Raw genomic sequence first — 15,137 nt, 5'->3', positions numbered from 1 at the left:
GGCTAACAACAAATACAAACTCGAGGACTTCACATTTGTTGTGCCAGAAGATGCATTTTGGAGCAATGATAATATAGATCCTGTGCGGCATTTATTCTTTGACGATCTCTGGTCGTTGTACCACCGACAAAGGATGGAAACCAACTACTTAACCCTCTTTTGCTTGTAAGTACCTCTAAACTTTCATATTTGTTAGTTTTGTACACGCACACATAAACGAGAGTCTAACGATTAACATTTTTACACGTAGGATGCAATACATGGATGATAAGAAGAAACAACTTAAGACAGGGTTTCTTGACCCGTTGATGATATCCCAAGCTCGCTACAAAGAAGTTGCTCGGAGATATGGAGAAGAATACAAAGACTTATATGATGCTGAATTTGAGAAATTCGTCAAACAGAATCAGAGAAAGAAAATGAAGGTAATGGCGGCATACATTGGACGAGCCATGTATAATCATGTACAACATGGCAAGGACTTAATAATATCTCCGCACCACTTTAAGTAAGTTCTCGACATGGTTTTGAACTATAAATTATGGCAATCGTGATCTTAACATGTGTTTTCGTTTATGTCTATATAGTGACCACTACATTTGTATCATGATCTTTCCAAAGCATGGTAAAGTCGTGGTCTTCGACTCACTGAGAATGGAAAAGGCTACGTATAATGACTTCTTGAAGATTTTAGATAAGTATGATTATTATTGCACACTTGTACTTATTACAACTTAACAAATGTATTCTTAATCTCACAATGCTATTCTTATATGCAGTGCATACCGTTTTTATTGGAAAGGTCTTGGCGGCGAACATCCAGAGGACAAGCCTAATTTGTCAATATCATTATTTCCATATTGTGATAAACAACCTCCGGGTACTGCCCTGTGCGGTTATTATGTATGCGAATGATGTCGTGTCACCTTTCATTACATGGTCAATCGTGAGGATGTAAGTTCGCTATCATTGTCTATGTTGTAATTTTTATGTTATATTGTTGCTCATCACATTACTCTTAGTACTGCTTGCTTTTTGCTTTCATTGCAGGTTCCTAAATCCAAGATCAATGCTGAATGGTTAGAAAGAGATATGGTTTCCGTCGGGGTGGCTAAGGTTATAAAAGACTTGCTTTACTTTATGCGTCGTGAAGTTCTTCATCAACAAAGGCTATTCTACAATACAAATGGAAATTTGCAACAATTCCCAGAACTAAGTTTGTACACGATATCACAGAGTGTTTAAATCTTTAGTTATAAACTTTAGATGTTTAGTTGTCTATGGAACTTTGAGATGTTGAGTTGTTATGCAACTTGATATGTGTATAAATCTGTGTATGATGGATGAATATGTGTATAGAACCTGTTATGGAACTTGATAGATATAAATCTGTGTATGAAATCTGTGTATTATGAATCTGTGTATGGAATATGTGTTTGAATCTGTGTGTTGAATCTGTTATTAATTCTGTATATGAATCTGGAATCTAAATATGAATCTGAAATCTGTATATTGAAATACAGTCGGACTTATATTTAAAACCGCATGTGATGTGTGTCTGTCACAGACGGTTCTTTTAAACTGGACCGCCTGTGATGTGTTTCTATCACAGGCGGTTCTTTTCAACCGGACCGCCTGTGATATGTGTCTATCACAAGCGGTTTTCGATTGACCGCCTGTGATGTTGTTTTACATCACAGTCGGTGCACCACAAGCGGTTCCTGGAACCGCCTGTGTAGAGGCTAACCGGACCGCCTGTACAGAGGTTTACTGTAGTAGTGTTTCTTTCTATGAATATAGGACCTCTATCATACAATGTAATAAAATAGTAAAGGAACGGTTCACTCTATAAATTATTATTTTTTATATTTTATTCTCGAATATTTATATTTTTAAACAAAACACGATAAATAAATAAAATAAAGAGAGAGTATTTTTAAAGTAGCCTTTGTACTACGTTTGGGAGCGAAGGGTTGTTTAAAAACATCCCGCCGCATTGCACGGCCGGCCCCCGGCCTGTGCGACGCAGCCACGGAACGCGTCTCAGTCCACACACGCAGACACCCGTTCGGATAGGCCCCGCGCTGGCAGGCGCGCCGCGCGCTCCGGACCCGAGCCCGACCGGCGAAGAACGCCCAGCGCGGTGGCGTGCGGTCGGAGCGGTGGAATCGAAGCCCTCCTCTGAAAAATCCCTTTCTTCGCCTATCGCACCGCATCGCGTTTCCGATCATCTGTCCCCGCACCGGTTCCCCCATCCTCCCCACCTTCCTTGCGTGCCGCTGCCGCTTCCACTTCCTCAGTTCCCTCTCCCACTCCACTCGATTCTCGATCCCAAGCAGCGGCGCACGGCGCAACTAACCGATATATTTTTCTATATTCGATTGCGTGCCGCTTTACATCCACGCCTTGAAGAAGGTAGGAGAAGCATATAATTGAAAGAAGCATACAATCATACACCGAACTGATCGAAGAGGGGAAAAGGGGACAATCGGGCGATGGAGGCGTGCTGCTGCTCGTCCTCATCGGCGCCGTCGGCGTCCATCCTCGCCGCCGCGCCGGACGTAGCCCTCCGCCGTCGTATCCCCGCGGCGGCGGGAGGGAGGACGCCGGCGCGCCCGCTGCGCGTCTCCGCGGTGATGCTGGCCACCGCGGTCCCGCGGCGGCGCGGACCGGGCGTCATCAGGGCGGTGTTCGAGCGGTTCACGGAGCGGGCGGTGAAGGCGGTGGTGTTCTCGCAGCGGGAGGCGCGCGGGATGGGGGACGACACTGTTGCGCCGCACCACCTGCTGCTGGGCCTCATTGCCGAGGACCGGACCCTCGTGGGGTTCCTCGGTTCCGGCCTCCGCGTCGAGCGCGCGCGAGAGGCGTGCCGCGACGCCCTGGGTAAGGCCGGGCCTGCGCAAGCGGCCACCGGGCTGGCCACGGACGTGCCATTCTCGGCTGCAAGCAAGCGGGTCTTCGAGGCCGCCGTCGAGTTCTCCAGGAACATTGGCTGCAACTTCATCTCGCCGGAGCACATTGCTCTCGGCCTCTTCGACCTGGACGATCCCACCACCAACAGAATCCTCAAGAGGTTGGTGGTCATCTTCTGTTCCATACTCCACTCGGTTAAGAAACTCTCTGCTATTTTCCATCGTTTTTGGTCAGTGGTATATAAATCACAATAATATGGCTAATTAGCAACAAGACACCAACCTTTGTCAGTGCCTAATAACTTGATAAGTAAGCAATCAGGTTCATTTGGAGTGTGACAACAAATGCATTTAGTTACTTGCGACTAGAGCAATCAGGTGACAACAAGCAACATACCAAATTCAGCAGCATGGCAGCTGGAAATGTAACAGCTACCAACCAGTAGCAACGGCTGGATGCAGTTGATCAAATTCTCAAAAGAAACTTGTGTTTGTCGTAGACAAAAGTAGATAAAACCTCCCTGTTTTGCTTTTCATTATTAGTGTGATTTACTGGTCCACTGCATCCGGTGTAGCTTAGGAGCAGATCCAAGTCAGCTAGCAAAACAGGCACTTAAACGTGTCCAAGGAGAGCTTGCCAAAGATGGCAGAGAGCCAGTGGGGTTATCTTCTTTCAAAGTACGTGAGAGGTCTGCCGCGGGAGCTGGCAAGTCTGCAATTGTCAAGTATTCAAATAAAAAGAAAGGTCAGAGGTTGAACTTCTTTATTGGAGTTTATTCCACTATTCTTGGTGGTAGAGCTGATTGTATAAATTGACTTGTTTTATTTGTCATTTCAGAGAAGAGTGCACTAGCTCAGTTTTGTGTGGATTTGACTATGCGAGCAAGTGGAGGATTAATTGATCCTGTTATTGGTCGCAAGGAGGAGATCGAAAGAGTAGTTCAGATTATATGCCGGCGAACAAAGAACAATCCTATTCTGTTGGGTGAAGCAGGTGTTGGTAAAACAGCTATTGCTGAGGGCTTAGCTCTCAAAATTGCTAATGGTGATGTTCCTATCTTCCTTGTGGTAAGATCCAGTGATGGATAACCAGAATCCCAATCATGCTGTAAAGTATTGAGCAACAACTGTGGTTAATAGTTACCACTCATTTACATAATTTTACAGGGAAAACGTATATTATCATTGGATGTTGCTCTACTTATGGCTGGTGCAAAAGAAAGGGGTGAACTGGAAGCCAGGATTACTAGTTTACTTCGTGAAGTACGCAAAGCAGGTCTTCTGGCTTGTCCAATATAAATCACTGAATGTTGATTTTTTTTGTCGATATGCAATCTTTAGTTAGCTCCCAAATATATGCAGGTGATGTTATGCTATTCATCGATGAGGTCCATACTCTTATTGGATCTGGAATTGCTGGGAGAGGGAGTAAAGGAGCTGGCCTTGATATTGCCAATTTGCTGAAGCCTGCACTCTCTAGAGGTGAATTGCAGGTATGGACTTCACAATATCCAGCTTATTCTATGTTTCCCTTCATGCTTTACACTTAATGCATGATGCTTCTCGTATCGACAGCATTGAACTATTGGTTTGTTTGCTGCACCATTTAACTTGTTGTCTAGAATCTAGATGTGTGTCCCTGTGGGTTGTTATATTGCCCTAATTTTATATAAACAATATATTATATGTTGGAACCAGTACCACTGCACAGGGAATATGCGTGGGAGGTGGGAGGCTGGGGCTTATGTTCCCGGCGGTGGTGAGGCTTAGACGGCGTGCTGTTGCCCTTCTTCCCTGGGCGTGTGAGCAGCGTAGAGAGAGGGAGGGACTCCTGCTAACCTTATCATTAATCAAGAGGCCAGGCTTTATAGCCAAATTCTAACAACCTGTGACTAAGCCATATAAACTGAGTAACAAAGATCGTAAAGACTAGGATGGGTGCTGCCATGGATGCGGTAGCTACATGCATCTCGCGCTCACGTGCGCGCCACCCATCAGCCATGGTTGTGCTTCTTGTATTGGTAAACTTGGCCCACCATAACATTATATGATTTTGTCAGCTGCATTGTCCAAACAGACTAATCATGCACTACTTGTACGTTAGAGATTTCCCTTGAATGATGTATTTTCTGTACTGAAGGACGGGCCTGACGCAGTGGTGAGAAGCTTTCCCACTGAGCCAAAGGTCCTGTTTCCGATTTAGCTTCTTTGCAAAAATGCAGAGGTAAGGCTTGCCTTGGTTATTCCTTCCCTAGACCCCACTCATGTGGGAGCTGCCAGCACTGGATCTGTCCATGTATTTTCTGTACTAATGATCTATTGATTGCATAGCTTATTGGCATGAAGGTTTACTTTTTTTGAGAGAGAATATCAGTGAGGAATTAAGGACACTTTGTGGTAGAATCGTGGTTCTTGTATTTAGGGTAGACTGGTAGACATTCGGTTAGAACTAACTGATCAATTCAGTTCTTCGTTTTTTTCTGAAATATCATGACCCAGAAAATTGCTCTTGGTACCCAACCAGGCAACCATTGTCAACTCAGGTTCCTGCAGACAAAAAAATAAAGCAATAAAAAATCACATGCGTGCTGGCTAACACAACTCGCTGGGGCTGCTCCACCTGCCACCCAACTGCTGCACTGTCTGGAGATCCACCGCCTCACAGCTGCACTGCCTGCAGGATCTTCTCCACCGCTGCTGCTGGAATGAGAGAAAAAGGGGTCAGGATCCACTGCCTGTTCTTGATAGTCCGTGGCCACACAGCCAAACAGATCCAAGCGGAGAGGGAGGACGTGAGGGCTGGAGAGTCGGACTGCCAGAGGAGGCATGGACGCACGGGGTTAGAGCATAGAGGCGCTCTGCTGTTGGGCGTTGGGACCAGGCGAGGCAGGTGTGGGCAGGCTGGAAAAAAGGCTCGACGAGCCTGAGCAGAGCCTACTTTTGTGGCTTGCTCAAGCAGCGAGCCGAGCCGAGCCTGAGCGAGCCCGAGCCGGCTCGCAAGCCAGCCTAATGACATGGTGTTATGTCGTTTCCCTATTACATCATTATGTTATTGATTTATTTTCTTATATTTATGGACTCAATAATAGATATAGTTTAAAATATGTTGCTAGATTTTTTATACATGTTTTTTTATTATATATATATATATATAATGAAAATATACAATTTATACTCTAAATAAGACTTAGTGTGTCGAGCCCGAGCCGAGCCACATTTTCGAGCTCGTAATGCGACTGAGCTGAGCTCGAAACGGCTCGGTGATAGGTATGACTGTGTGGCGCTTACCGCCTGGGGGCTAGGGTCAGGGATAGGTTGGGGTGGTGGGGGTTCTAGGGTTAGTATTGGACTGGTTTGCTTACCGTACTGCTTTTCTTGTTGGGCCTCCGTTTTTTTTGGCTAAATTTGGTTACCTGAGGCTATGAACCGTGTTACCTGGACAAAGTTCGGTTACCTTAAACTCAATACCTAATTAGGAACCAACAAGTTTCGATTTAGGTCCCGGTAATTTGGTTGTCTTTGGTCATTGATTAATTATATGCCCACCACTATTATATTGCTCTTGTTACACTGTAGTGTATGCTTTGTCACTTGAGTGAGATTTGGTTTTATGAAATCCACATCTGCTTGAGGTAAAACAGGTTTTCCAATCTGTGATAGAATATTAAGTGTTTCATGAGCCACCCAGCTGCCTGAGATTTGTTTTCTTTCCCTGTGGTTATTTTTGTCTTTGCTCACAGTGCATTGCGTCGACAACTCTAGATGAACACCGTTTGCATTTTGAGAAGGATAAGGCTTTGGCTCGCAGATTCCAGCCAGTATTGGTGAATGAGCCTAGCCAGGTAGCTCAAATTTCTCTTCCAAAAGCCACTTTGTAGGGTTGGTGTCAGTTTTCTCATTAATTTTTTACATACTCCTACAGGAGGACGCTGTCAAGATATTACTTGGTCTGCGTGAGAAATATGAGACTTACCATAAATGCAAATACACTTTAGAAGGGATCAATGCAGCAGTTTACTTGTCAGCAAGATACATCCCTGACAGGCATCTTCCTGATAAGGCGATTGATCTGATTGATGAAGCTGGCAGTAGAGCTCGGATGGAATCATTTAAAAGGAAGAAGGAAGAACAATGCTCCATTCTCTCCAAGTCACCAGACGAATATTGGCAAGAGATTAGAGCTGTTCAGAGTACACATGAAGTGGTAATGCAATGTTCATGGCAGTTGCAACTTGCAAATGTTTCATATACTAGTGGATGTTTATATTTCACTGTGCATCACATTTCAGGCACTGGCTAACAGGTTGAAGTATTCTCTTGATGAGAATGACAAAGATGATGGTGTTAATATTGAAGTCATAGGGGACAACAAGATTGCTTCGCCATCGATGCCTCCAACTTCAGTCGATGAGTAGGTCCCCTCGTGTCACGTCATACAGAGTAGATTTCACATCCTGCAACTTAGAACCATATAACTTTGGTCACTCATAACTTGCAGACCTATTCTGGTTGGTTCAGAGGAAATTGCAAGAGTTACATCATTGTGGTCAGGGATACCAGTCCAGAAGTTGACTGCAGATGAAACAAAACTTCTAGTTGGACTAGATGATGAACTTAGAAAGCGTGTCATAGGTCAAGACGATGCTGTTGTGGCCATATCTAGAGCTGTGAAGCGATCTCGTGTTGGCCTGAATGATCCTGACAGACCTATTGCAACACTACTATTCTGTGGTCCAACTGGAGTTGGAAAAACTGAACTCACAAAAGCACTAGCAGCGAGTTATTTTGGATCTGTGGGTTATGCCTTCCTTCTTGCATCATTCTCGCGTTCTGAAAAGACATGTTGCATGGATCATGTCTTGAAAAAGTTATTTATTCGATTTGCAGGAATCAGCTATGATTAGGTTAGATATGAGCGAATATATGGAGAGGCATGCTGTGAGCAAGCTTATAGGCTCTCCTCCGGGGTACATGGGATTTGGTGAAGGTGGAACTTTGACTGAAGCAGTCCGGAGAACACCATTCACTGTAGTCTTGCTTGATGAAATAGAGAAAGCTCATCCAGATATTTTCAACATTCTTCTCCAAGTATTTGAAGATGGACACCTGACAGACTCACAAGTACTTCCTGACATCCGCCATTATATTTTTTGTGCAGATCTTTTCAGAACTTAGAGGGTTATACTAGCCAAATCATGCACCTAAGGGGTTATACTAACCACTCACCAAGATGGTTGATATACTTTTACTGTTTTCTACCTTGCTAATGCCTTTGGTGAAATGAATTTGCCGACTCTAAAGATAGAAATAGATTTATCTAAGTTATTTAACACAAGCAGCTTGTTTCCGATGGGCCTTCTCTCTGGGGACCGATAGCGATGCTCATCATTGAACTTTTGCATTAACTACAGGGACGCAGAGTTTCCTTCAAAAATACGTTGATTGTCATGACATCAAATGTTGGTTCAACATCAATCTCAAGCGGAAGGAGGAGTATAGGTTTCTCAACACAAAGGGATACAGAGGAGACCACCTATGCTGCGATGAAATCACTTGTGATGGAAGAGCTGAAGGCATTTTTTCGGCCTGAATTGCTCAATAGATTGGATGAAGTGGTTGTATTCCACCCTCTTGAAAAGACCCAGGTCTGTGGTTACTTTTACTGTTCTGTTCTGTCGTTATTATGTGGTTTTGAATATCGTATCACTCATTCATGAAAGATAGGAGCAAAAAATGTTAGCTTGATACAATCCACTTGCACCTAGAATAAATGTGCAGTTGTGCACTATTTTTTTCCATATGTAGTTCAAACGAGACATTTGTACTCCCGACATTTTGCAGATGATGGCTATTCTCAACCTAATTCTACAAGAAGTCAAGAGTAGACTTCTAGCCCTTGGGATTGGCCTAGAGGTATCAGAATCAATGAAGATCCTGATTTCTCAGCAAGGGTATGACAGAAGCTATGGGGCACGGCCACTTCGAAGAGCCGTTACTCAGCTGGTTGAGGATGTTATCAGTGAAGCAATTCTCTTTGGACAGTTCAAGCCTGGTGACACGATATTGATGGGCACTGATGCCACAGGGAAGCCTTGCTTGAGCCGACTCAATGATCAGACCGTCCAATTGTCCGACACTGCTCCAACAATATGAACATCCCAGCACCCTGTGTATATAGTTGCAGATTACACATTTATTCTGTACATAGAATCCCCATCTCAGCGTGGACATAATCTTCCAGATGTTGGTTTGTCTCCACAACATTATAATGTAAATCTTATCCTTAAATCCAATTGTACATATTTTTATTATTAATGTTAGACCGTGTTGCGTGTATAGGCCTGAGGTCTAGTTCATGTGTAGTGTATATATTGTACTCTTTTTAATATTTAGCTATTCTCATTTATCATGGTATGAGACTAGCTCCAATAAAGATCTCTAAAGAGTCTTGTACCCTAAATTTAGAGGATGAGGTCGTCCTCTACTCCCTTCAGCAGCGTCTTCTAAATGATCATCTAAATTTAGAGAACAATGTTGGATCCTCTATATATAAAGTTTTTCTAACGGTTCTCTATCCATTTGAATACTTTAAACAACCAGTTTAACAAAACTAAAATATGTACAATACATTTAGTAGTATGACAAATACGTATGTACAAAAATTAAAAATTTAAAAATGTCTCTAATATAGGAATTTGCATATAGAGTATGTGATTTAGAGGACGTTGTTGGAGAGCAAGAAGATAGAGTGGATGAAATCTTTTAAAGGAGACTATAAAGGACATATATAGAGGATGTATATAGAGGACATTGTTGGAGACAGTCTCAGGCCAATTCTAACCTTTTTCGGCGGCCGTCCTCCCTCTACTTGTTGGTCTCTTCCTGGCCGCCGATGCTCGATGGCACTAGGGTGTTGTTTGGTTTGTATAGTTGTAACGTGATGAGTAACTGATAACATGAAGAATTGATATTGGTCTATTCAAACTTGTCGGGGACCATAATTAGGGGTACCCTCAAGACGCCTAATTCTCAGCTGGTAACCCCAATCAGCATAAAGCTGCAAAGGCCTGATGGGTACGATTAAGTCAGGGATCAGTCCACACGAGTGACTCGATCACGCTTCACCCGAGCCTAGCCTCGGCCAAGGGCAGCCGACCTCGAGAGACTTCCGTCTCGCCCGAGGCCCCCTTTTTATGGCGGACACATCACCGGCTCGCCCGAGGCCTTGGCTTCGCTCAGAAGCAACCTTGACTAAATCGCCACACCGACTGACCAAATTGCAGGGGCATTTAACGCAAAGGTGGTCTGACACCTTTATCCTGACACGCGCCCCCGGCAGAGCCGAAGTGACCGCCGTCACTCCACCGCTCCACTAGCCAGTCTGACAGAAGGACAGCGCCGCCTGCGCCACTCCGACTGCAGTGCCACTCGACAGAGTGAGTCTGAAAGGCAGACAGGCCTTGCCAAAGGCGCCACGGCGAACTCCGCCCCGCCCGACCCCAGGGCTTAGACTCGGGCTAAGACCCGGAAGACGGCGAACTCCGCTCCGCCCGACCCCAGGGCTCGGACTCGGGCTAAGACCCGGAAGACGGCGAACTCCGCTCCGCCCGACCCCAGGGCTCGGACTCGGGCTAAGACCCGGAAGACGGCGAACTCCGCTCCGCCCGACCCCAGGGCTCGGACTCGGGCTAAGACCCGGAAGACACGAAACTCCGCTTCGCCCGACCCCAGGGCTCAGACTCCGCCCTGGCCTCGGCCGAACGACTTCCGCCTCGCCCGACCCCATGGCTCGGGCTCGGCCACGGCAACAGAAGGCAGACTCAACCTCGGCTTCGGAGGAACCCCCACGTCGCCCTGCCTAGGGCACAGACCGCCACGTCAACAGGAGGCGCCATCATCATCCTACCCCGAATCGACTCGGGTCACGGAGAACAAGACCGGCGTCTCATCCGGCCAGCTCCGTCGGAGGGGCAATGATGGCGCTCCACAAGCTCTATGACGACGGCGGCCCCCAGCTCTCTTACGGAAGCAGGACGACGTCAGCGGGGACTCGACCGCTCCAACAGCTGTCCCTCCGCCAGGCTCCGCCGCACCTCCGACAGCCACGACATCACGCCAGCAGGGTGCCCAGATCTCTCCGGCTGCCACATTGGCATGTACCTAGGGCGCTAGCTCTCCCTCCGCTAGACACGTAGCACTCTGCTACACCCCCCATTGTACACCTGGATCCTCTCCTTACGACTATAAAAGGGAGGACCAGGGCCTTCTCAGAGAAGGTTGGCCGCGCGGGACCGAGGACGGGACAGGCGCTCTCTTGGGGCCGCTCGCTTCCCTCACCCGCGTGGACGCTTGTAACCCCCCTACTGCAAGCACACCCGACCTGGGCGCGGGACGAACACGAAGGCCGCGGGACTTCCACCTCTCTCACGCTCGACTCCGGCCACCTCGCCTCTCCCCCCTTTGCGCTCGCCCACGCGCTCGACCCATCTGGGCTGGGGCACGCAGCACACTCACTCGTCGGCTTAGGGACCCCCCTGTCTCGAAACGCCGACAGTTGGCGCGCCAGGTAGGGGCCTGCTGCGTGCTGACGAACAGCTCCCCGTCAAGCTCCAGATGGGCAGTCTCCAGCAACCTCTCCGGCCCGGGACGGTGCTTCGTTTCGGGACTCTTGAGTTCATGTCCTTTGACGGCAGCTACGACATGATACTTCTTCCACCGCCGCGCGACTACGACAATGGCGGCCGACAACCCACCCTCCGGCGGCGGGATCGACGACGTCTTCCCCGCGTGGTGGAGGAGCAACATTTGGGCTCGCTCCGTTCTCTCCCCCGCCAACGGAGGAGGAGGCGAGGCCGTCAAGGCCAGGCGGGAGGCCGCGCTTCGTCGGCCGTCGAGCGAATCGACGCCCCCGACGCCCCGACGGAAGGCACGCCGGACGTCGACCTCGCGTTCAAGACGGAGGCAAGCGCCGTCCCCCCGCGGCACGCCGACCCCGAGCAAGAAGACGACGCCGGCGCGCTCGCGGAAAGCCTGCAGGACGTCGCCCTCGAACCAGAGATGACGGCACAACCAGTCCCCGATGTGACTACGTCGCTCCTCGTCGACCAAAAGGTAACGACTAACTCCCATCTTGCGTCATTTCGACTCGGCCTCAACCCGCCAAACGACCTCGTTTTGGCGGGCGCTCTCATTGAGGCGAGTGCAACCCCACTGAGGTTCCGTATGCGGTCGCCTTGGGACCGACTGACGGACGTCTCGACCTACGGGCCCTCTGGGTCCGAGGAAGATGATGATCCCAGCATAGGTTGGGATTTCTCCGGACTTGGCAACCCCAGTGCCGTGCGGGACTTCATGACCGCATGTGACTACTGCCTATCCGACTGTTCCGATGGAAGCCGCAGCCTTGGCGACGAGAGCTGCGGCCCAAGCCGCGAATGTTTCCACATCGAGCTAGGGGATCCCTCCGAAGGCAACCATCTTGGCATGCCGGAGGACGGTGATCTCCTTAGGCCGGTGCCTCGCGCCGACAACCCACGGGAGCTAGCTGTGGTCCCCGCTCCGGCGGGGGGTTACGACCCACAACTCGAGCAAGTCCGCGAGGCGCAGGCCAGGCTCAACGAGGGAACAGGAGCGCTTGAGCCGATCCGTCGGGACGTCGGACAGGCATGGGTGGGCCAACCCCTGGCCGGAGAAATACGTCATCTGCCCCAAGGTCTCCAGCACCGCGTCGCCAACGATGTCAGGATCAGGCCGCCGCCCGCGTCCAGCGGGGTTGGTCAGAACCTGGCAACCGCAGCAATGCTCATCCGCGCGATGCCGGAGCCGTCAACCACCGAGGGTCGGCGAATCCAGGGAGAACTCAAGAATCTCCTGGAAGGCGCTGCGGCCCGGCGGGCCGAGAGCACTGCCTCCCGAAGGCAAGGTTATCCCTCGGAACCTCATGTCGCGACTTCCCGATTCATGCGGGAAGCCTCGGTCTACACCGGGCGCACGCGCAACACCGCGCCTGCGGCCCCGGGCCACCTCGGCAACGAGCACCATCGACGCGACCGTCGGGCTCACCTCGACGAAAGGGTGCGCCGAGGCTACCACCCCAGGCGTGGGGGGCGCTACGACAGCGGGGAGGATCGGAGTCCCTCGCCCGAACCACCCGGTCCGCAGGCCTTCGGTCGGGCCATCCGACGGGCGCCATTCCCGACCCGGTTCCGACCCCCGACTACTATCACGAAGTACTCAGGGGAAACGAGACCGGAACTGTGGCTCGCGGACTACCGCCTTGCCTGCCAACTGGGTGGAACGGACGACGACAACCTCATCATCCGCAACCTCCCCCTGTTCCTCTCCGACACTGCTCGCGCCTGGTTGGAGCACCTGCCTCCGGGGCAGATTTCCAACTGGGACGACTTGGTCCAAGCCTTCGCTGGCAATTTCCAGGGCACATACGTGCGCCCCGGGAATTCCTGGGACCTTCGAAGCTGCCGGCAACAGCCGGGGGAGTCGCTCCGGGACTACATCCGGCGATTCTCGAAGCAGCGCACCGAGCTGCCCAACATCACCGACTCGGATGTCATCGGCGCGTTCCTCGCCGGCACCACTTGCCGCGACCTGGTGAGCAAGCTGGGTCGCAAAACCCCCACCAGGGCGAGCGAGCTGATGGACATCGCCACCAAGTTCGCCTCTGGCCAGGAGGCGGTCGAGGCTATCTTCCGAAAGGACAAGCAGCCCCAGGGCCACCCATCGGAAGAGGCTCCCGAGGCGTCTGCTCCGCGCGGCGCCAAGAAGAAAGGCAAGAAGTCGCAATCGAAACGCGACGCCGCTGACGCGGACCTTGTCGCCGCCGCCGAGTATAAGAACCCTCGGAAGCCCCCCGAAGGTGCAAACCTCTTCGACAAGATGCTCAAGGAGCCGTGCCCCTACCATCAGGGGCCCGTCAAGCACACCCTCGAGGAGTGCGTTATGCTTCGGCGTCATTTCCACAGGGCCGGGCCACCCGCCGAGGGTGGCAGGGCCCGCGACGACGACAAGAACGAAGATCACCCAGCAGGAGAGTTCCCCGAGGTCCGCGACTGCTTCATGATCTATGGAGGGCATGCGGCGAATACCTCGGCTCGGCACCGCAAGCAAGAGCGCCGGGAGGTCTGCTCGGTGAAGGTGGCGGCGCCAGTCTACCTAGACTGGTCCGACAAGCCCATCACTTTCGACCGGGCCGACCACCCCGACCATGTGCCGAGCCCGGGGAAATACCCGCTCGTCGTCGACCCCGTCATCGGCGATGTCAGGCTCACCAAGGTCCTGATGGATGGGGGCAGCTGCCTCAACATCATCTACGCCGAGACCCTCAAGCTCCTGCGCGTCGATCTGTCCTCCGTCCGAGCAGGCGCTGCGCCCTTCCACGGGATCATCCCTGGGAAGCGCGTCCAGCCCCTCGGGCGACTCGACCTCCCCGTCTGCTTCGGGACACCCTCCAACTTCCGAAGGGAGACCCTGGCGTTCGAGGTGGTCGGGTTCCGAGGAACCTACCACGCCGTGCTAGGGAGGCCTTGCTACGCGAAGTTCATGGCCGTCCCCAACTACACCTACCTGAAGCTCAAGATGCCGGGCCCCAACGGGGTCATCACCGTCGGCCCCACGTACAAACACGCGTTCGAATGCGACGTGGAGTGCGTGGAGTACGCCGAGGCCCTCGCCGAGTCCGAGGCCCTCATCACCGACCTGGAGAACCTCTCCAAGGAGGTGCCAGACGTGAAGCGCCACGCCGGCAACTTCGAGCCAGCGGAGACGGTCAAGGCCGTCCCTCTCGACCCCAGTGGCAACACCACCAAGCAGGTCCGGATCGGTTCCGGGCTCGACCCCAAATAGGAAGCAGTGCTCGTCGACTTTCTCCGCGCAAACGCCGACGTCTTTGCGTGGAGTCCCTCGGACATGCCCGGCATACCGAGGGATGTCGCCGAGCACTCGCTGGATATTCGGGCCGGAGCCCGACCCGTCAGGCAGCCTCTGCGCCGATTCGACGAGGAGAAGCGCAGAGCGATTGGCGAAGAGATCCACAAGCTAATGGCAGCAGGGTTCATCAAAGAGGTATTCCATCCCGAATGGCTTGCCAACCCTGTGCTTGTGAGGAAGAAAGGGGGGAAATGGCGGATGTGTGTAGACTACACTGGTCTCAACAAAGCATGTCCGAAGGTTCCCTACCCTCTGCCTCGCATCGACCAAATCGTGGATTCC

At 50.9% G+C, this 15,137-nt stretch overlaps 1 protein-coding gene across 1 annotated transcript; it reads left to right on the top strand.

Annotated features, from left to right (window-relative positions):
- Positions 1 to 2,472: 2,472 nt before the first annotated feature.
- On the top strand, positions 2,473 to 9,342 carry LOC100383428 (Chaperone protein ClpD chloroplastic). The gene is made up of 12 exons (NM_001176079.1): positions 2,473 to 3,073; positions 3,488 to 3,657; positions 3,751 to 3,980; positions 4,080 to 4,188; positions 4,275 to 4,405; positions 6,653 to 6,754; positions 6,835 to 7,116; positions 7,202 to 7,323; positions 7,411 to 7,705; positions 7,800 to 8,033; positions 8,324 to 8,557; positions 8,754 to 9,342. Exons 1-12 carry the CDS (start codon positions 2,496 to 2,498, stop codon positions 9,063 to 9,065), a joined length of 2,799 nt encoding a protein of 932 aa, NP_001169550.1. The 5' UTR covers positions 2,473 to 2,495; the 3' UTR covers positions 9,066 to 9,342.
- The last annotated feature ends 5,795 nt before the right edge of the window (positions 9,343 to 15,137 follow it).

Source organism: Zea mays, chromosome 2, assembly GCF_902167145.1.
Source record: "Zea mays cultivar B73 chromosome 2, Zm-B73-REFERENCE-NAM-5.0, whole genome shotgun sequence".
Lineage (NCBI taxonomy): Eukaryota > Viridiplantae > Streptophyta > Magnoliopsida > Poales > Poaceae > Zea > Zea mays.
The sequence above is the reverse complement of the archived record's forward strand: the minus strand, read 5'-3'. Positions and strand labels throughout refer to the sequence as shown.

Excerpts from the sequence above, each read along its gene's own strand:
- LOC100383428 (NM_001176079.1), top strand. The coding sequence starts at position 2,496 with ATGGAGGCGTGCTGCTGCTCGTCCTCATCGGCGCCGTCGGCGTCCATC. Across the intron at positions 3,074-3,487 it reads ACCAACAGAATCCTCAAGAG|CTTAGGAGCAGATCCAAGTC; the intron begins GTTGGTGGTCAT and ends CATCCGGTGTAG. Across the intron at positions 7,117-7,201 it reads TTCAGAGTACACATGAAGTG|GCACTGGCTAACAGGTTGAA; the intron begins GTAATGCAATGT and ends ATCACATTTCAG.